The 23,544-nt window shown below is 38.9% G+C and overlaps 1 protein-coding gene across 1 annotated transcript in view; it reads left to right on the top strand.

Annotated features, from left to right (window-relative positions):
* Nucleotides 1-23,544, top strand: part of SNTG2 (syntrophin gamma 2) — a 188,157-nt gene that overhangs the window by 57,556 nt on the left and 107,057 nt on the right. The window contains exons 7-8 of the mRNA XM_042457420.1: nucleotides 17,711-17,798; nucleotides 21,808-21,899. Of these exons, the coding sequence (XP_042313354.1) occupies nucleotides 17,711-17,798; nucleotides 21,808-21,899 (180 nt within the window). The remainder of the gene's footprint in view (nucleotides 1-17,710; nucleotides 17,799-21,807; nucleotides 21,900-23,544) is intronic.

Here is a 23,544-nt window from a genome sequence, read left to right as displayed (position 1 = left end):
ATATCAAAACTAAAGAACTGCTTCCAGAGACTATTTTTCTTTCTGGATGAGCCTTTAGTCTATCCTCAGCCAAAAGTGAAGAGATACACAATAGCTTTCTTTTTTTTTTCTTTCTTGCTGCAGGTTCCCCCCACCACCACCACCGTTTTTCCTGTTTCACTGCAATATACATAAAGCTGAAGAGGAATGTACATATAAGTAGATAGTGTACATATAAGTAGTATTAGACAGGCATATGTTAAATCCATTTCTGTGTCTCATTTTACCATTTGTAAGAGACTTGCTGCAGCCCACTGTGTCAAAATTTGCTTCAGAGAGGTGGGTAATTTTCTAGAGCAAATTGAGAGGGTTCTAGGTGGTAATAGAAGGGGGTTTGCTCCATCATGTGAGAGTTATGACAGTGGATTTCAGCTAATATGCTTAAATACTTCTGCAAAGCAACAAGTGACAAGTGCTCATCACACCAGAAAGTGGCAAGTGAACCAGAAAGATAAAATTAGTAATGATACTGAGACTGTGGCAGCAGCACATGTTGCATCTGCTGATCTCACTGTGAAGAAATCTAAATTAATTAAAAAATTACTTGTGAATGTGAACTATAGTGGATCCTTCATGAACAAATGCTGAATGGCTTCTCTTCAGTGTTCTCCAGTGTTATCTTGATTCCCCTGAAGGATTCAATTTTTGCAAAATGCTCTACTTTTCAGTTGTCATTTATTAAAATCTGCAAGTATGTTTGGTCTAACAGTGACATTTAGGTTCTCTGCCAATTGATAATGAGTGAAAGCTTCTGGATACATCCAGAGTTTTAAGATGTTTTTGATCTTTAGAACAGTTAGAACGTGAGTATTTATATCATGCAAACAGCAAAGTCTTGGAACAATTACTGAAGAAGGTCAAGGAAGAAAGTGCAAAGGCAGGCTTAAAGCTGAACATTAAGAAAACAAAAATAAAGACCACATATGATTGACATAACTTTAGACAATGAATTCAAAGATGTAGGCCTGTTACTGTAAGAAACCAGTATGCAAAGGGATCTTGTAGCACCTTTGGGATTAACAGGTTTTAAACAATGAAAACCTTGAAATAATTCAAGATTTTCCATATGTTGGCACAGTCCTTGATTAGAATGGAGACTTCAGTCAAGAAATCAGAAAGAGACTAGGATTGGAATAGCAGCTATGAATGAACTAGACAAGATCATCAAGTGTCAAGGTATATCATTGAATTCTAAAATAAGGATAATTCATTCCATCTTATCTCCAATTTTTATTTTGGGCTGTGAAAGCTGGACGGTGAGTAAAGGTGATAGGAAGAAAATGAACTGATTTGAAATGTGGCGCTGAAGAAGAGTTGCATTTATATCATGGACTGCTAAAAAGACCAATAAATGGGTCCTAGAGTAAATCAACACTGAAGTCTCTCTAGAAGCCAAAATAACTGAGACAGTCATACTTTAGCCATATCATAAGAAGACAGGGCTCACTAGAAAAGACAATAATGCTTGGAGAGGCAGAAAACAGTAGGATAATAGGAAGATTGCATTCCAGATGGATAGGCTCAGTCAAGGAAGCCCTGAGCCTGCAAGACTTGAGTAGGGCTACATGGAAGTCTCTCATGGAGTCATCTAAGTCAAAACTGACTTAATGACAGTTAACAACAACAATGACAAAGCTACTCGTGATGCTGTTTATTTTAAACACCTCCCAATAGTTGTGTGTTTAATTTCAGGAAGCCTCACTGAAGAAAAAAAAGCAACATAATGACATAAATCAGTTGATATCTGCCTTCAAGTCAACTCCAACCTTTGGTAACCCCATCAAAGGTTTTTCTTGTCACAATGTATTCTTTATTTCTTGTCAAGATGTAGGATTTCCATTTCCTTCCTCTGAAGTTGAAAGAGCGTAACTGACCCAAGGTCAACCAGTGGGTTTCCACAGATGAGCAGAAATTCGAACTCTGGTCTCCCAGACTCCTAGGCCAGCACTCAAACCACTATCCCACACTGACTTAGTATAGAAATACTTGAAATAAGTTAACTAGTTCTCATAGGTTATTCAGGCCATAAGAAATGGATATAAATAGATGATGTACTTCGTTTTTATTCCTGGATATTGCTTCAAGGATCCATGTACAAGTACTTTAATTGGTCATAAAACCATTTAATCCATTCAAATAAAACCACATATGCACTTGTCTCTGTGTGTGAGGGGGGGAGGGTAATTACATTTTATTTTCATTCTAAGAAATGAAAAGAAGAAGATCCCCAATGCATCACTCTAATTAAATTTGTACACAATGTTCCCAGTGGTATAGCTGTCTCTACAGTCAGTCAATACTATTGGAGATTTGTGAAGACAGCTGACATCTCAATGTTTTCCCAGAAATATTGGAGCTTTTTGCCCATACTTTTTCCCATATGTGCTGATCTACTGATCTAATCTCTTCCATAGGCACATCTAGTTGATGCCTGGCTTCTTTGGTGTTGAGAAGGGTTTGTGTTTCTGTTTTTGTGGAATGAAATCCATCCTTTTTAGCATGCTTTCTCCCAAATATGCACATTTGATAAGAATATTGTACATTTTAAAACGTTAAAACTTGAATGGGCTTGAACATGTTTCCTTCTTTAAAACATATTTAGTGGTGATTTGCACACATGTGAAATAAGTGTATTTCTCTATGGACAACTTTCAGATCTGTGCATCTCACTGAATAGGTACATTCAGTTTTGTTCGTGTGAGGATGCTCGAGAGCATATTGCATCTGTCCCATGGACACTGGAGGAAGTGTAGACCCAGGACATCTAACTTTGCACTGAATTTGGATTCCTCCTGCTCCCCAGCTCACATAGCTATGATCTAGCAACAGTTCCCTTGATATTCCACCTGTGTGATTCAGTGAGAAATACCATGCTCCAGTACTGCATAAGGCTGTATAACACATGGAGAACTGAAGAGAAAAACTCAAAAAACACAAAAATCTGATATGATCTGTTGCATTACATATTTTTATGTAGAGCCCTTTATTGAATTGCTAAGAAATCTAACAGGACAACTGTAAATGTACCTAATGTGCATAGGTGCCCAATGCATATCAGAACCAATGCAATGTGCATTGGGACCAATGCAGTGCACATCAGAACTGATGCACATAGTCCTGACTTGCAGCATTTCCATTGTGCATCAGAATTCTCCTGTTTGCTAAAGGAATTATCTGGTAACATATTTTGTTATTTTTTTTTCTTGTTATGTAGCAAAGAGGGTTGACAAGTGCCACTTATTATAAGGGGTGTGCCTTACCTGATGTCCAGAAAGCTTTTTCCTTGTCTGACAGACAATTTCCCCTTATTATAAAGGATGCCCCCTGTTGAGTGTTGAAAAGCTTTTTCTTTTATGTGGACTGAAAAGATACCACAAAATTCCATATTTTGGGGTGTGGACCCTTCGTGAAGATAGAAATGTATGCATCCCATAATTTTTTAATGTAGGCAATATGTTAATTTTAAAAAGAAACGCATGGCTTAGTTAACTGCAATTAAGACTTCCATTTCGTATTTCGATAGAGCACAAAGTTCTTAATAGCCACATGCTGATTTTCACCCCTGCACAGCATGAATGTTGACTGTCCCTTTTTGCTATTTTGAAAACCTGGCAATACTATTAGCAAAGTTTTCATAGCTTTTGCAAAGAAGGCAAGAGTAGAAAGTAGACCCACTTTAATGTGCCCTTGCAGTGGAGTGCTCAACACAAGAGAAAAGAACAAACAGAAAAGATATACCATTTCAGTAGTGTAAAACATCATAAATAATTAAAGGCAGTAGCAAATAGCTTTTCAATACTTAATGCTTTATACTTTAAGTATTAACAGAAATATATGTTTTTCTATTCCAATATATGATTTCCTATTGCCCTTTATGTGGACCAAAGTGTTCAAACATTTCCCTCTTTTTATGTACTGGATTATGAAAATTTGCTCTTCAGCTTCAGTGGAAGAAACTTTTGTTTTGCACAGCTTCATTCATACTTTTCCATTTACTCTCACAGCCTCTTAATGCTGATTTGCAAAGCAGTCATGAAAATGACAGAACAAACAAGCCTATTCATGTTTAGCGTAGATGGAGTACTATTTGTTCAGTCACCCTTGAAATCCACCCAGCCCCAACCTGTCACTTTTTTTTAGCTATAGGCATGTTTATTCCATCCATCAAACACACACACACCTTTCTTCCCAGGGGCAGAGGGTGCCTGTCTGTTCAACCCCACTCCAAGGAAAAAATGGCTGCAACTGCGGCTCCCTGGTGCTTCCTCTGCAGCAGAGAAACAGCCTCTGTCCATTGCCAGGGAAACACTAAAGAGCCATCATGGACCTGAGGAACCTCAAAGTTTTGCCCTTGACTTAACTAGGGGTCATACCAAAATCCATAACTTTGGCCCCAAAACTTGCCCTTGACTTAACCTATTCCCCCAAAAGTAGCATCACCATGCTCGGTACCCACTATACAAGTCTGTACCAGCCGAGTTTTAGGATGGACTGTACTGTAGAAATAATGCAGTTTGACACCACTTTGATTGCTATGGCTCCATCCTACAGAATCCTGGGATCTGTCCTTTTGTGAGGCACCAGCACTCTTTGGCATAGAAGGCTAAAGACTTTGTAAAACTACAAATTCCAGGATTCCATGGGATGGAGCCACATGACTTAAAGTGGTGTCAAACTGCATTATTTCCACAGTGTAGATGCATCCTCAGGAACAAGTACACACAAGACTGAGCTCCCAGCAATAAGGCTCTTGTCCTCATCCTCATGTTGTATCCATTAAAACATACTTGCTATATTAGGACAACCATGCACAAAAAAGCAGGTGGAGAAAGTCTAGTGCCTCAGGCTATTTTTGAAGCCTACAACATCCTCCCACCAAATTTGTAATTTCCATGTTGTTGTTGTTGTTGTTGTTGTTATTTCTATTCCGCTTTTTCACAAATGAATCAAAACTGATTCCAAGGGTATAAATAAAACATCAAACAATTAAAAATTACAATTTAAAAGCCCTAAAGCCCCAACCCTCCCCCCAATCATAAAAATAGTGCTCAACCCATAAAAAGAGATTAAACATAAAAAAAACATTAAAACTATCCAGTAGGAATACATTAAAATTTCAGGTGCAAGAAATGAATCTTCCTCTAGAAGAGGAGGGGACGGGGGTGATGGTATCAATCAATTTTGGTATCAGTATCAATAGAGGTGTCAATAGAGGGAGGAGGCAAGTCTAATGGATCTAATGGATCTAACCTAGTTTGGGAAGGCCTGCCAGAAGAGATCCATCTTAATAGCTTTTTAAAGGCTTCCAAGATGGTAATATGGCGGATCTTGTCCAGCAGGTCGTTGCAGAGCCTGGGAGCGGCTGATGAGAAGGTTCTCTGGGTCACCATTGAAAGTCTGGTCTCTTAGGTTGTAGCACATTCTTCCCAGAAGACCGAAGTATGCAGGGTGGATTGTATGGAAGGAGGCGCTCCCGCAAGTAGTCAGGACCCATGTAGGGCTTTAAAGGTTAGAACCAACACCTTGTACCTGGCCCGGAAGCTGATAGGCAGTCAGTGGAGAGATTTTAGAACCGGTGCAATGTGGGCAGTTCTAGATGGGCAATTTTCATCCCCTCCTGGATTATTCTATGCCAAAAGGAAGACTTTTTCAACCAGGAAGTACTTTCAAGCATAATCACTTTATTTTTGTTTCCTTCCTTCTTTCCTATTGTGACTTCACAATTCAGATACACAATTTGAATACTTAAAACACTGCACATAATTGATATCTTAAAAGACAACAGTAAAGTAGAGAATTAATGATTATTCAGGGGACACTTATCAGCTGCAACATTCTAAAATTCTTTAGATAATAGTTGTGAAATGAGAACCTCTGAATCTTAAACCGAATAAACAAGGTGCCTGCTGGCAATACAGCCTACCATCATGTGCCTTTGTGTGACATAGTTTTCTTGCCATTGTTTTCCTATTGAAGACATGTAAAGGGGGGTGTATTTTATCACACAAGAGAATTGTGTTTTGACTTGAAAATAGCATAATACATAGTTTCACTCTCAAGTCTAGACAGCAGAGTGTGAAATGGGATGTAACCTTGTCAGTTCTTCCGGTATTCTGCAGCAGACAGCATCATTGATTTTATTGGAAGCACTTGTGTGTGTTTAAATATTTAAGGTTATAAGTTTTTGGAATAGGTTGTGATAGCTATAGCTGGAGAAGAGAATGCTTTCTCTGCTTGCCAATTTCCTTTGTTGATGTAGGCATTTGTTCTCTCACTGCTACCAATCACTCTCCATAGAAACTATTTAGTTGCTGTTGGCATTTTCGGTGGAGTGCCGTTTAGATGAAGAAAATCCATTTCGTCATGGAAACCCTTGGTTAATAATATCCTTAACAGGAGATGACTATTCTCTCTTGATTTACATTAAAAATTATTTAAAACAATTAATCAGGGTGTATTAGTCCAGTGTTTAATCTGTGGTTGAGGACCAGGAATCACTCAGAAACTAGCAAAAGAATGTAGGCATCAACAGTAACAAAAGTGCTGGAAGTGGAGAAATGTGCAACCAAGCTTGCACAAATGCCTATTTGTCTTATCTACTCCATTGCTTTCTCGCCTATAGGCTGATATTTTAAGGGTGACTTCTCTTCCGCTGACATACTTCTTCCCATCTCTCTTTCAGTCATTCAGCTAGTGGTAGCCCAGCTCAGCTCTCTCACCCCCAAATATGTAATTCATCCCAATAAAACATTATTTTGCCTGAAAGTGATCTTTTGTTGATGATGCAAAAGGCCAGCTTTCATATAGGCTGAGAAAAAGAGCATGTGCTATTAGCTCTTGTGAAGATGCTCCCTAGCAACTGGCCAACCAAACACTTTACCCTTGTAAATGGGATTTTACTAGTTATTCCTATTTCTACTGAAACCTACTTTAATAACTGAAGTACATGCTGGGGTTTGGTTCCAGGATCCCCCGTAGATAACAAAATCTGTGAATGCTTGAGTCCCATTAAACACAATGGCATAGCAAAATCGTGTCCCTTATATAAAATGGAAAAATCAAGGTTTGCTATTTGGAATATATACTTTTTTTTGAATATTTTCAAGTTGTGGATGCTTGACTCCGTGGATAAGAAAACTGTGGATAAGGAGGGCTGACTGTACTTTAATGAATTATATTCATAGCTGCAGTGAACCTGGCCAGTCTTTTCTTAAATACCTTATTTTTGGAGCTGAGGAGGCAGAAGACCTGTGAGCTAGTCCAATTTTCTGCAAATAGTGAGAACATTTTAAAAGTAAGTCCACTTGGACACTGAAGTGGAGAGTGTGGAGTTTATCGCATTGGATCTGCTCCTGCAAAAGATGCAGGATGTAACTTTAAGAAGGCAAATCGTATCGTATTTCCCCATTGCTAGGGAATATGCAGCCCGTTTGCAACTCAGGCTTCTCCGGGCTCCTCCCACATCTTTTCAAGAATAGGATTTCCCCGTTCTTGAAAAGATGTGGCAGAAGCCCGGGTTGCAAATGAGTTGGGTACTCCCCAGCAACAGGAAAATGGCTAAGATCCACTTTCTTAAAGTTACATCCCGCATCTATCATGGAAGCAAAGCCAATGCAATAAACTTCTATGGCTCCTGAATTGAATAGTCAAAGGAAAAATAACACTGGAGGGGAAAGATATGGCTCCTGAATTGAAATCCAAAGCTTTATCTTTCTTTCCTTAGTGATATGATGGGAGATTTTCATTAGAGAAAAGAATAATTATTTTCCTTATTTGCATAAAAGAAGCTTCAAAACCAAGGAGGCAATGACTTTACTTCCATAATTGGCATCTGCCTTCACCTTTTCACTTGTTAAGAATGTTTTCTTATTATGATATGTTTAGGAACAGGAGAGTCTTGCATTTTATATCTCCTTTCCTCTGAGAGTGGAGCAAAGCACCAACAGAGTGCAAATGTTGTTTGTGTTGTATCTTTGTTTTTATATTGGATTTGTGTTAAAGGCTTTTGTTGCCATAAACCATCTCTTATGTAATGGCCTTCTGCACCATTAATTCTTTCTAATGGGAGCAGGAATTGATTTTCTTCATCTTTGGGGTACGTGAAATCATGTCTGCCCTTTAACCATCACATGTGAATGTAAAGTAATTCCCCAGAAGATAGAGCAAAGGCAGTAGCTTTTTAAAAACCACTGTTTTGTAGCTTTTGTTTGAACCTACGTTTTTATTTCATACATTAAAGGCTTCTCTCTTTTACATAATTGCCTGTGAGTAAATTTACATCTGAGTAAAGATGCATAGGATTCTAGTGTTAATGAGTAAAAGAACAAAATACATTTGTGGACTATGAGAACTGAGACATTTATTGTTAGATAAACATTTGTAGTTTATCTATCATTGGCCTATATGCAATAGAACATGCACAGATATACCCATGGGGAAATAACATATAGGGCAAATGCTAGGCCAATGTGAAAGACAGGGCCATGGTCTTTTTCTTCAAGTTGAAACATGTACAAGGTAAAAAACATACACTGTAGTTTGAAAGGGTGTGACCACAACACTAGTAATGAATTGACAAAGCAAGATGGAGAGTTGCATTAATGCCTAGCCATTGACAGTCTCAGTCTGTCCAAATTCTGATAATGTAAGTGACAAAGGTTCTAATAAGCTTGGTTAGTTTTTAGGGAACCCTAGCACTGTATTGCTTTTATTTGTGACTTTTTTCCTTAATCTTGTCATTTCTCCAAGGAGCTGAACATGATATATATGTGTAATTCTTTCCACATATCTGGCATTACACGAAAACATATTTTTTAGCATTCCAAACATTTGTCCTTTCACAACAGTGATTTGATACTTTTCTTCTTGTATTGCAGGATACAAAGAGGTTTACAGTTTGGGCTTTTTTGTTTTAGTTTGTTTGTTTGCTTGCTTGCTATTTCTTGATGTTTATGGTTTGTAGTCCACACTATAGTCTGCAGCCATTCCTTTCTAACATTCTTATACTGTGGCCATTGCTCTATTATATTCTTATTCAGTGTTATTTCATAAAACATTTTGAACAGTTCCTAGCATTGACTTACCAGATGATATTAAACGATCTGGATGGCAGCATTTTGGAATGAATTTAAGTTATAGTTGTGTTAAATGTTTCACAGGGTGCTAAAAGTTCCCAAAAATGTCTTAGGCATACACAAGATCCATGGGTATCTGGTCTTCCCTTGGGTATTATTATTATTTATTATGATTGTTTATTGTATTTATACCCCATTCTTTAGAAATGCTCTTTTACTCTGCATTACAGGCCATGCTTGAAAGTCAAACATCTTTTACAAATGGCTTGTCAGATGATACTGCAGGTTGTTTTCATAAGCCAAAGGAACGAAACCATGTATGGTCTGAATAGGTTCTGGCTTAGACAGTGCAACGGACAGATGCTAATCATGAATGACTGGGCAGGGTTCCTCAAGAATCCAGCTTATGATGGCATGAGAACTGGGCTATTAATTATTCCTGCCATTTCAAAATGACTCAATACATTAGCAATCCAAAATCTCTATAATTAAGGGATACACAATGCAAATCATTCCAAAGTTCAGTGTCTGAAGCCACCAAGCAAGTAAAGTCAGAGCATTATGCTATTATTTGAAAATGTTATGTACTGACCTTCTCAGAAACTAATATTGCCTAAACAAAAGTTGTATGCTATACACTGCTTCTACTGAACAAAGCTTGCAATTTTTTTTTAAAAAAGACAAGCTCTTATCTCTTCATAGATACAATTAAAATTAGTAATTCGATTTACCATAAAATTATAAATCCCTGCTATAACATACTAATGGAAATTTTGCACATTATTACAATATTCTTGGTTATTCAACAAAAGATCTGGTGAACAATTGTGAATCCATTTAGCCTTCAGATATTAGAAACGTTTTTGTAAAAATAAATAAATAATAAAAGCATCATATGCAGTGTTGAAGGCTTTATTATCATGCAGATTAGCAGAGTGAGGGCAAAGTGATGAAGTGATGTGGCTGGCCTGGAAAGAAAACATCAATTCATTCCAAAGCCTAAACTGAATATTAATGGAGTTCAGGAAGCCACATTTGTCAGCCACAAAAGGATTAGAAACTAAATATCTCTTGTTTAAGCATGGACAAAAATTCAACCAGCAATTTTGTTAACCTTTACTTGGAATGGTTTTAATCAAATTGACTGATTTATAATATCTACAATATTATATTCCTAATCTCCCCAATCCATCCCTCTCTCCCATTTCTGTGTCCTCTTTATACAAAATACACCCTTTGAAGAACAAATAGTTTAACTCCCAAGAGTACTGAAAATGGCATTAAAACTGATAAGATAATAAACTCTTTGGACGGTATGAGAGATTTTGACTTCACTGAGTCTGGTACGAAGAATGGAATCAACCAAGCCATTTGATTACATTGTCTGGGTGGAAGAGCACATACTTTGCATGTGGAACATTCCAAGGCTGTCTCCAACCTACAGAATCATAGTGCTCTGATAACCTTTTTAAATCACCATGGTGGTGTACTTAGGATCTGGTGATGTACAGATGGGCCTTGGAGCAGATCAAGCCAGAGATTTCATTAGAAGCCAAGATGATAAAATTGAGACTGATGTAGTTTGACTGATGTACTTTGAGATGGCATGGATCATTGGAAAAAGACAATAATGCTAGGAAAGGTAGAGTGCAGAAGAAGGAGAGGAAGACCACATGCCACATGCCAGATGAATTGACTCAATCAGGGGGGATATGGACCTGGGATTGCAGGAACTAAGCAGTGAAATGGAAGATAACCCTGTGGCTGAGACACTTCCAAGTGGTGTTGGATGTGTCTCATCCACAGGGTTACCATGGGTCGAGGTTGGAGGTGTCTCATCCACAGGGTTACCATGGAATTCTTGGAGGTGTCTCATCCACAGGGTTACCATGGGTCCAGATTGACTCAGGAGTATGTTAACAATAACAATGTACTTTGGGAAATGAGTAACCGACAGCCACCAAATCAAGTTCTAAATACCTCATAGAACTTTAAATACTAGGATTCTGTAGGATGGAGCCATGATAGTTAAAGTGCTATCAAAGTGCTATAACTGTGCATTATAGATATACCTCAGATCTAGTTCCTGGGTATCTGCAATTAAAAGATCTAGTAGCATTGGTAAAAACAATCTCTGCCTTGGAGAACTGCTGTCATTCAGGATAGATGATGCCATCAAAGAAGGGCTTGTATTCTCTTAATCTCATCTTTGTATGTCCATGTTTGGCCACGAGTAATAACCGCAGCACTAGTAAAATAGATACTTAAACCTTCATCCTTGCGAATATTGTGGTGTTATGAAAAGGGCATAACCAAACTAAGCATGCCAAAAATAAAATGGAATGATGCAATAAAAATGAAGCAATTGAATAAAATAAACTTTAAGCCATTTAACAGAACAGGTAATAGATCAGTAAATGTACAACAAAATAATAAAGCAGCCTCTATATTGTATATTTTCACCTTCTTGTTCTCATTTGGAATTTTACTAGTCTGAATCAAGTTGTTCATCCCAACTTAGTGTTCAGTCATTGAGTTAATGGGAAATGAGTACATTAACACTTGATTTGCTTCTGTTGATTCAACAGGGACACACTAATTGGGATTAGCAACTAGATGTAGACCATTGCATTTTATATTTGTTAATTTTTTTTGGGGGGGGGGGGAACATTTATTTGTTTCCTATAGTGGTGTGTAAGCACCAGAACAACAAAATAGAAATATTTGTATAAAATAGATGTATAGAAAAATAAATAAATCTAAACTAATATGAAGAAGATTGTAAAATGCACAGCTTCACTGAACTTTTCATTAGTAACCAAACTGCAACAACAGAAGTTGCATTTATGTACTTGTTACCTTTTAGTGATAATAATGTCAATTAATGGCTTTGTGTGATACAATAAACCGAATGATAACACAGTGAGCACAATGTACAATCTGCAGTTTAACTCAATTTCTTTACAAAATTCATCTGTGCACCAGAGTCCCCTTGAGATTCTCAGTTCTTCTTCTAAAGCAGCTGATCTAATACTATGAAAGTAAATATACTACTTTTTCAATTTAAAATTGTCATCTAGACTTGCTCATGTTTGTTCTTTCTAGACCCTTACTGTGTGAAAAGGATATATTAATATTGACTTTTCATTTACTAAAGATGTGAGTTCTACTTTTCTTTCTTTCTTTTTTCTTCCACAACCAGAAAGAAGATACCTTTTTTGGTTAGTACTAAGAGTATATTAAGAACATATCTAAGGCGTTATATTCCAGTGCCTTCTAAATTGTTAGGCGATCTTGGTATGAGATTTTCAATATAGTTTTCCGTGAAATTCCTGATACTTTTTTACCTTATAGAAATCTGTGTACAGAATAGCCAGTTCTGGAACTGCAGCATGTAGTGCTCGGGGAAGAAAATTAGTTTACTTAGTTTACTGAGTCCAAGAGGAAGGCACCAATTAAAATGTTATGGTGCACAGAGCCATGATGTTGAACATGCTCAACCATAGGGTTTATTGGGCTCTATTTGCCCTCTCTGCTGCCTCTTTGGATCCAGCAATCGATTTGGGAGCATCGAAGAGTGAATGCTGGGATCATGGCAGCATGAGCCTACCTGCATCCTCAATCTTTAAAAAATTATTGGTGTTGTTTGTGGTCTGTAATGGTTGGGGCACATGTGAATGCAACTTCTCTTTTAGGCTTTGTGGTCATCTCTTGGGATTTCACGGGTTCAATGGGTATGATTGGAAGACTGGAGGACTAGACCCACATGACTCTTCAGCCCCATGTACTCTTCCACAGACCTTATAATCCTCCATTTGGCCTCCTAATGCTGATAAGCTGATAAAGCTTCCTCTGGATCCACTATTTAAGACTCCATAGGCCTCATAGGCCAGTATATTTCCTACAGGCCTTATAGGATCAATCCGCCCTGCAAAAATAATCCACTTTGACATCACTTTAACTGTCCTGGCTCAATGCTATGGAATCCTGGGATTTGTAGTTTGTTGGGGCACCAGAGCTAAATGACAGAGAAGGCTAAATGTTTAACAAAACTACAGTTGCTAGAACTACATAACACTGATCCTTAGCAGTTTAAGTGGTGCCACAATGGATTATTTTTGCAGTGAAGATGCAACCATAGGTTCCACATAGGCTCCAATTGGGGCTCTACAGGCCTCAGTACAAGGCCAAGTGATCTCTGCAAGCCTTATGGCTCCTTTTGGCCTTATAGTCCCGATTAAGCTTTTTTGGCCTAATCTGTCCTAGTGGGCCCTGGGAAGGCCTCTGCAGGCCTCTAAGGAAAGGATTAGGCCTTCACAGGCCCAATTAGACCTCTGCAAGCCTTCTTAACTCAGTTAGGCCCTTGTAGGCATCTGCTCTCCTAGTTAGGCTCCTGCAGTCATCTTAGAACCAGTTTAGGGCCCAGCAGTCCTCACACAGCCCATTTAGAGCTTAGTAGGCCCAAGTATGCCTGATAGGACCTTATTCGGCCTCATAGGCCCCCTTTCAACCCTGACTGCCCTAAAAATGTGCTAAGGTTTCAAAGGGCATGGGGAGAGCTAGGCAGCCACCTGCTAATTGCTCACCACCTGAGCTGTCTTCATCCTTTGACGTGGGGGTATAACCCCTCATAGCAATAGCAAGTACATTTCTGTACCGCTTATCAGTGCACTTAAGCACTCCCTAAGCAGTTTACAAAGTGTAAGCTAATTGCCCCCAACAATCTGGGTACTCATTTTAGCGACCTTGGGAGGATGCAAGCCTGAGACGAGCTTGAGCCCCCTTGGCTGGTATTGAACTCACAGCCTTATGGTTTGTGAGTGAGTGAGTGAGTGTGACTGCAGTACAGGCATTTAACCACTGCACTACCAGGGCTCATACACAATGCAATTTTAGGTTGCATCAATAAAAGTACAGTGTCAAGATCCAGGGAAGTAATAGTGCCACTATATTCTGCTCTGGTCAGGCCCCACCTGGAATATTGTGTCCAGTTCTGGGCAGCACAATTCAAAAAGGATGTCGAGAAACTGGAGTGTGTCCAAAGGAGGCGACTAAAATGGTGAAGGGTCTGGAAGCCATGCCCTACGAGGAACAGCTTAAGGAGCTGGGGATGTTTAGCATGGAGAAGAGAAGGTTAAGAGGTGATATGATAGCCCTGTTTAAATATTTAAAGGGATGTCATATTGAGGAGGGAGCAAGCTTGTTTTCTGCTGCTCCAGAGACTAGGACCCGGAACAATAGATGCAAGCTACAGCAAAAGAGATTCCACCTCAACATTAGGAAGAACTTCCTGACAGTAAGGGCTGTCCGACAGTGGAACACACTCCCTCGGAGTGTAGTGGAATCTCCCTCCTTGGAAGTCTTTAAACAGAGGCTGGATGGCTATCTGTCGGGGATGCTTTGATTTGGATTTCCTGGCCTTGTGGTCTCTTCCAACTCTATTATTCTATGATTATATACCAAGAACTCTGCAGAAAATGTAGTGACACTTTGGTCATTTCTGGCCTGAGTTGGTTCCCTTGTGAGGATGTGAGAGACTAGTGAGAGGGCAGTTCCATTGTTGTTTTAATTTGAACATGGGGTGGTTTGCTTGGCTGTGGGGGGGGGGGAGAAGGCGCAGTCACAGCCCTGCAGGCTGGCACCCTGGTGCATCTGTCCCAATAGTAGTCTCCCTCGGTGCCTCTTGCAAAGCCTGGTAGAGGCCTGGCTTCAAAGTCCAGGTTGCAGACCTCCTTGGGCTGGGCTTCCCTGGCCTTTGCAATGGCTATTAGCCATGAACACCATCACCACTGTCACCCCCCTTTCCAGCTGACTTTACTAATGTAGGATTTTGTCTGTATAGCTGTATTAACCTGTGTCAGCATAAAAGGACCTGAAGGGATCCTGTAGCACCTTTGAGACTGAGAGGAATAAATCTCCAGCATAGCCCTTCATAAACTGCTTCCTTTGATTTAACAACATCAGCAAGAACAACAAAAAAGAACAAGAACAACAATAAGATGACAATGACGACGACGATGATGATGATACAATGGCAGCTTCAGTGGCAGTTTAATGGGGTTTGTGCAGAGGTATATGTGTATGTGAGCACTGATGTAGATATGTAGATGTAGCAATAGCAATTGCTCCCAGGCTCTCAGACTCTCCTATTTCTGCTGTGTTCATACTTAGACTGCAAATTTGGAATGTCTTATCACAGAATTAGTACGCTGACATGATTTCTACCCAGTGTAGACTTCATGGGAACTGCATGTCCTTTTATGATGAATCATTTAGTATAAGGCTGTTTGTTATCAAGCGATCCCTTTGCTGGGATCTGTTACAAGCCTAGTTATATATCCAGACTATTACCCATGCAAGCACATGCAAAATGATGCATCTTACAGTGGACATATACAGTGCACCCGCATCATACATGGTGTGACTTTACATGGCTTTCAGCATACACTGAAACCCACACCGGAAGAAGGTTCAGCGCACCCCATAAGGGGTAATGGTGCATGCGCCACACTGCGGGCTTGAACCCCATTCTTTTAAATGGAGCTCAAGCATACGCAAAATTCCCCTTACCGAGGTGGGTGGGTGGGTTTGGAATGGATCCTCAGGGTAAGGGAAGGGACCACTGTAGTTAATAGGATACCAAAAGTCTATAAAGAAGCCTATACAGATTTCACAACAGCTCTTTCTGTATTGACGATTTGGTTATCAGAGGTTTCTGTTTGTATCACCCATACAAATTTGAGCAAGATGTTCTCCAGCTATACTGGCTCTTATTTTTTTGGAATTGCCAATAAAGAAAGACCTAGAGAGCTAGAGTAAAATGAGTGTCCTGCTGGCTCACCTGAGCCAACATCAACTCCCCCATATTGAGCCATGCACACCTTTGTTCTGATCAGTTATTAATACCATATTAGTTACTACCTTTGTGTTACTCCACACCATATTTAAAAAAGGGAAATAGTCAATGGCTAATAGGAAAAAGAAGGTAATATCAGGTCACAAAAATCTGTCTAGGCCCCCCCCCCCCCCCGGTATCCCTTTTCTCCCACACCAGTGCCTTAGTGGCGAAATGTCAACTGGGGTTCAACAAGGATGTCGTCACCTTGCCTTTACTTCTAGATATATGGCCCTTTATGCCACATGGATCAGTTCTGAGTTGTCACCTGTCTAATCTTAAACACTCTATGCAAATATTGGAGGTGTTCGTTATGCATCATTTTGGAGCGCGATGTCATTTGTCAGTAAATCCCGGCTCCATTTTCTTTTTCATCTAACCCAAGAGTAGCAACTGAATCCATTAAAATTTCTCTGGGAAACAGTGAAGGATAAATTATTGAAACAGTTCAAAGTAAACAGCAGCATTGCTAATAGGTCAATATGTGGAAGCAACAGTTTTGTCCTGTTTGGATGCCCATCATCCTAAAGAAGCAGGTTTGCATTCTGAGCATTGCTGAGCATTGATTTGATGTTGAATCAAATGAAACTAGCTTTTTTTTTAAAAAAAAAAAACCAAATTCATGTTGTAAACTGCCTGTAGCTCTCTTCTTGGATAAAGATTCAGCCCCTGTTATCCATGCCTTGGAAAACTGCCATTTAGATTACTTTAAGGCACTCTTGTGTGAGTGAGAGAAAACATTTCTTTTTCAAAAGGCATTTGTGAAAAGTCAAATGACAGTAATAGTGTAAATAATATGAGTGGGGACCATTGCTTTTATTGCTCATTATTTTTTTTAGCATGGGATTTTATTTTGAAGTAAATTTTAAAATGTGTGTAACAAAGAAGGAAGAATACAGATTAACAATGGTACTATTAAGCTTCTGCTTTTATTGTCTCCTCCATATGTGCCACCAGTGGCTGCTCTTTACTGCTATGTTTAATAACCTTTTAGCCCTTGGTTTTATATTTGAGATTTTGGTTTTATGAGGTATTTGTGCTGCTTCTGATTGATAATGATATAGCTCTCCCTCTGTATTTTAAATTCTTATAGTTTATTTTTTAGGATGGGATTCTGCTGAGTTGTAATTGTACCTCAGTGTTTATTTTTCTGGGCAGACATAAATATTATTTCTAACTAATTAATACACACCATCTTCTGTTAAAATCGTGGCATACTACACATTGTTCCCATATTACTCTATAGCTTAAAATTCTGATTGTATCATAGAACACAAACCACTAAAACTCCATTGTTCAGACTGGAAAATTTGTATATGTTTCATTATGTCAGGATATGCACCTGCTTAAATACAGCCTTGCCCCCAACCTGAAATCTAAGAAATTCTAAACTGTTTCACATTGTCTGGGTTGTACTGTATTATCAGAAATGGCTTGTGAGATGTTTTTTTCTCCGGAGTACTAAAATAGATAGCCCTTCAAATTTTAATTTTTCAGACTCTTCCACAATGGTGGACATGCTTGCCTTTATCATGGTTTTTTTGTGGTCTGACCTTCAAGATATTCCTCAATCTGGCAATAAACATGAATATTGAATTCCTGACACAACTACTGAGATGTGGCTTTTTTGATATAGACCATTTTGCTCTCTCTGGCTGGTTCTTCTTTGGTATAAAGTAGCTGTTATTTGTCACACTGACAGGTGCATCTACTGCGAAATGCTGGCGATGAAGTTACCATCACCGTTCAGTACCTCAGGGAAGCTCCATCATTTCTAAAGCTCCCATTGGGTAAGGGGAAATTAATGGATCTCAGTAAAATGTTTTCCTCTCTGCAATATTTCTCATAACAAACAGACACTTGCTCACAATATTTCACTCACAAGTATTTTACTTCAGGCAAGATAATATACTGCACTATGAGATTATTTAATGTTTATACATGCCCCTTTCACTTATAGGGATAACTGCATGCAAGCCATCTCCCTGTGCTGCTGGTATTCATGGTTGCAATATATGAATGTAAACTTCAAACACGTGGACAGGACTGATGATAGGGGTCTTTCCTATTCAAGCTTCATCCTCTAACAGTGAAAGCAATGTGATTCAGTAAGAAAGCCCTATGTGATAAGCTATATCTATCTAGTAGCAGTAGTGACAGATATACCACAGTCATGTAAAGTCCAAAACACTCTGCAGAAATAATCCAGTTTGAGACCACTTTAACTGCTCTGGCTCAATGCTAGGGAATTCTGGGAACTGTCGTTTTGTGAGAAATTTAGCCTTCTCTATCAGATTGCTCAGCTGCCACAATAAACTACAATTTCCAGGATTCCTAAAAACTGGCCCAGGGCAGTTAAAGCAGTCTCAAACTGGATTATTTCTGCAGTGTGTTTTGGAATTAAAATAGCTTCATGGGGAAGCTTCCTCTTACCCAGAAGCAAGGAGTCAGGCTGTAATAATGCTATGATTTTGTGTTTTGTTACATGTGCGTTAGATGTAGAAGTACTTGCCTGTATATACCAGTGCTTGCAGCACTCATTTTTAACAAGTATCTTCCCAAAATTATGCTCATTCTGTATTAAATTATGGAAGGATTGCTCTGTCAGCTGCTTAAAATGTTTTGGAATTTGATTTGTGCAGGGACTTTTCTAAAGCTAATTAGTTTGCACTGCCAAACACAGGGAGGCTTATGCAAACAATGTAGGGGGAAATATTGCATGTTTGTGGGAATAGAGTTGTGATTATTCCTTAAATAAAAAGTGAGCAGTCTGTACACATAAATTATATTTTAATTGTAAGAAATCAAAAGTGGACTATTAGGAAAAGAGTTCCATCATAAACATCATCATACATGACAGAGTGATTATCTTTCCAGCGACGTAGGAAAACTGTTGTTCTATAGCAAGGTCTTGGACTCTAGGATGTAGCAAGGTCTTCTAAGCACCCTTGTTTGAAGGCATAATTTCTATTCATCTTTGAGGTTAATAATCTGTACTTAAAAGTAAGGTTGCACAGATTTCATTCTATGATCTTTGGACCTCAGCCCAAAACTAGACATGACAAAAAATCATTTCTGCTTTAGACTCACCAAGAGAAACACATCCCATCATCCATGAATGATGGTTCACACAAATCTGCTTGATCAGTTCTCTGTTTCTATGGCAGCCTGTGAGAAACTGCAAAAACAAAACATTATCAAGCAAAAGATCTTAGATTACAATTTAGTTGCACCTGATTTACTTATCAGTCTGAGTAAAAATATCAATACATCCTGTAAAGTAGTAAATTAATGTCTCTTTTAAAAATATTTCATATATTACCATTTATAGGAGAAATGAGTTACTTTAAGCTAATACTGAGAAATTCATCAATTCATGCTAAAAGCTCAATATATATGTGTGTGTGCATATGTGTATGTATGCTTGTTTTAGAACTGACTTTCACTTTAGACTCACTTTTAGCCCCAACATGTCCTATGGGAATCTGTCTGTCTGTCTGTCTGTCCATCTCCATATATTTTAATGCTAATGTGGTAGTGCTATTGTTGGAACCTACCTTAATCTATAGTGAGATTCAGTAGTTGGAGTGTTGAACATTCTTGCTTTCAGTTGCTTCAGTGAACAGAAAAGTTAAAATGCCTGAAGTTAAATGTATGGCCAAGATCCTGCATCAGGACATGCATGTGTCTCATGTAGCTACATCTCTGCAGCTATGTCTCCAAATCCTTCCCACAAAAAACAAAACAAAAAACCACACCACTTTGTAAGCTGGTCTAGGCTGTTTACAAGATAAATGGAGGGTAAAGGGGGCTTTGGCTATGGCATGGTCAAATCAGAAGTTTGACCACGAAAGAAAAATGATTTGTGAAGGCACAAGTTCAACTTGCACCACTGAAATTCACAAATATCAGTACTTTGTGTATTCGTTACACCTGTTGTAATTTTGTAAGTTCTTTGGCATCAAAATTTTTATTTTGGCCCCCAAACCTACCCTCAATTTATACATGAGGTTGACTTATAGTTGAGTATATACAGTTCTTAGAAGCAGGGAGAAGCATTATTACTAGTTAGGGGGAGGGGGGTAGGAGAAGGAAAGGATATGATGGTGTGTTCAGTATTCAGTTCATAACTTATCCACCATATTGTTGTTACTGGTGTCAGGTACTTATCCTTCAGAAAGTGCCTCAGACCATTTGACCTACATGATTATCATAGGCCTCTTCTAAAGGCTAATGAACCTCACAAGTGTGGCAATATGCACACTGCATTTAATCCAAATAGAATTTAACATTACCTGGTGTAATGATCGTATTATTTCCTTCTGGGAACACCTTTCCCTGGTCACCTGACAATCAGCCCATTGGGATGAAGGGCCAGTTAAGTTGCTTTCTTCTAAATAACTGAATTGATTCCAAAAGTCCTTGGGCAGTTCTTCCATGAATAATGTATCTGATTATATATGTTAATCTGTGAGATTTAAAGCAGGCTACAGAGAACACCATAGCTGAATCATCTAATACATTTGTTCATTTTGATTACTGTAGCACAGTCTGCCTTGATTGTGTTGATTGTTTGGGGTCCAAAACACACTGCAAAAATAATCCAGTTTGAGACCACTTTAATTTCCCTGGGTCAGTGCTAGGGAATCCCAAGAATTGTAGTTTATTGTGGTATTAGAGCTCTCTAACAGCAAAGGCTAAATGTCTCACATAACTACAGCGCTGTGTAAATTTACAGTGCTTTATATATAAAGGTTAATAATAATAATAATTCCCAGAATTCCCTAGCCAGGGCAGTTAAAGCAGTCTTAGACTGAGTTATTTCTGCAATGTGTTGTTACTTCATTACTTCCTGTCTGCTGTAATCTCAATAAGTGAAGTGTGTTTGCTCTTGTGCACCATAATTTTGGAGCTGCAGTTCAAGATTCTGAACTATAAAGCTCTTGATTACTTTGGCGCCTGCATCACAAAATGCAGAAAGTTACTTTCAAGAATTAATAATTTTGTTATTTGATGCAACAGCTCACACAAACAGTAATGTGTTACCATTAATATTGCAAGTGGCATTTACCAACTTCTTTCATAGCTTTTAATTTTGCATGTAGCTTTTTAGTTCCTTTGGGGAAGGGGAGTCTCAAACAGTAAGCAAAATGCACCAGGACAGCATTTCTAGCTTACCTAAGATAATAAGAAAGTGTATAAAGTAAGCAGTATTCGCCACAAAGAAAAAAATAACAATTGCATTACTGGTACTGTAATTATGCTATTTGCAAGAAGAACATTGTTATGTCCTTGTTATACCCCTACCCCAAAATAACAGATTACAAGTATCATTATTACTTGTAACACATTACTTTCAAGCTCTGAAAGTTCAAGGCATTCTTAGATGTCTGGTACAGTAAAGGTTTGTTAGCATAATGCTGTACATATTTACTAGAAAATAAATCTTTTGATGTTCACTGAGGCTGATTCTGCAAGAAGCATGTTTAGACATTCAGCCTGAATGCCTTTTGGAAAAGTTTCCTATTTACGCTATTTTTTGACAGCAAATGGCCTATTAAATGGGATAGTTTCTATTTATCATATTTATCATTATCACCAGCTCTAAGCCTCAGAGAACCTCAAGGTAGAAGAAATTGAAAGAAAGATGTTTGATCAGCATGTTACTTTTTTTTTTTTTACTTGGACATGCTATTTTGTATGCATAGACTTCAAGTCTCCCTAAATTGTATGGTTGTAATTGTTCTCTGCCAAATACAAATTATTTAGCAAATACATTTTTAATATGCCATATTACAGGTTCCCCTGGACCATCAAGTGATCACAGCAGTGGTGCTTCCTCCCCTCTTTTTGACAGTGGCTTACATTTAAATGGAAACTCAACAAATACAGTAAGTGAGTTGATCTTAACTCATCTTTGTTCTATATATGGCTTATATATAGTGATAACAAGAAAAGAACAAGTGTTTTCCCTGTTATTCTGGCTCCAATGCCAACCAGGGCCCAATGTGGCTTGGACCTCAGGTGATGAAATTCAGGTCTTTGCACCCAGATGACCATACAGAGAGCAGCATAAACAAAGAGCCCCTATGGCTCCTGGGTCTCAAATTACTTAGGGCTGAAACAGACAGCCATGAAGGACAGCTTGAAGACGCCCCCACCAAAGACGCTCCAGGACCACAGCAAACACACACTGCTGTCCTAAAGGCACACTCTACTGCCAGCCCAAACAGGAGTGGATCCCGGGGTAGCTTCTGGGCACTCCAGAGGTGTGCGTTGTCAAAGCACCATGCCCCCAGAGTGGCTTGAAGCTGCCCCTATCTGATCAACTGGGTGGTTTCCAGGTGTCTTGGGGGTATGCACTGTCAAATACCACACCTTCAAGCTGCCCAGAAGCTGGCTTTTCCAGCTAGTATGTTTTGACAACAAAAGAAAAACATGAGTAAAGTGACAGTAGATTAATTGGGCAAGAGATGGAAGTGAGGTGGTCATCAACTTGCAGAGGGCACACAGATCCATGTTCAGTTTTAATCTAAGATGGTCTTATGGCTAAAATAGCCTTATATCTTGGGGGCAGCATCAGGACAACTAAGGGAGAAGAAATTGGAGGAGACCATACAAAGTGAACATGACTGTGATTAGAGATCTCATTTGCTTGAATTGTTATTGTCCCACCTCTTTCCCAGTTTGGGATTCAAGGAAGTTTATAACAGCTAAAAACCAGTTAATATTCAGAAAATAAAAAAGTTGAAAAGTTAAACTAGTTAAAAGCATAAGCTTAAGCCTGTTGGGTGTAGTGCATGCAACTGTCCTATCATATTATATTGGGAAGGTTAAATGATTGATTATGTTGTAGTAAAATAGTATTGCAGGCACATGATGATTTCAGCTACAGGTGGTGAAATAACTCTGGTGGTGAAGCAGGGGTGAGTCAAGCCCATTCAAATTCATTCCTGTGAGAAGTGCCTAGCTGAAAAAACAAAGAAGGAGCAGTGTGGGGACAAGAGGGGTGAAAGTTTTTATTAATTGTAATGAATAAGATTTGAGCCCTCTGGGAATTTGACCTTGTGTGTAGTTTAATTAGGCAATGTTGATGCTTGCTGTTTAGTTCTGACAATAAATGTTTCTGGAACGGATATGTGGTTATGAAATAAAGGTTTACTGAGTATGAAGCCTGAATTTCTGAACTTGGAGTCCTATCCAAGTTGACAAAAGCATTTTAAAAAACAGTACAACAAAATAGCAGATAGGAGGTCCAGCACATCTGGAGCCCTTTGGGGGCGAGGAAAAGCAAAAGGGGAAGAAAAGGACTGGGCACGCCCCCTCCCTTCTTCCCTATGGACCTTGCCTGTCCTCCTAGTGCCACTCTGGAGACACTTGGAGGGCAGGCAGGGTAAATGGGGAGGAAGGGGGCTGGGCATGGGCCTGCCCTTCTTCCCCACAGACCTTTTCCTGCCTCCAGCTGTTTCTCCCGAGATAGCTGGAGGTTGGCAAAGGTCTCTGAGGAGGAGCAACTGGCATGTGCTGGTTGCTCTT

This window comes from Sceloporus undulatus, chromosome 1 (genome assembly GCF_019175285.1).
Source record: "Sceloporus undulatus isolate JIND9_A2432 ecotype Alabama chromosome 1, SceUnd_v1.1, whole genome shotgun sequence".
Lineage (NCBI taxonomy): Eukaryota > Metazoa > Chordata > Lepidosauria > Squamata > Phrynosomatidae > Sceloporus > Sceloporus undulatus.
This window is presented reverse-complemented; position numbering and strand designations above follow the sequence as displayed.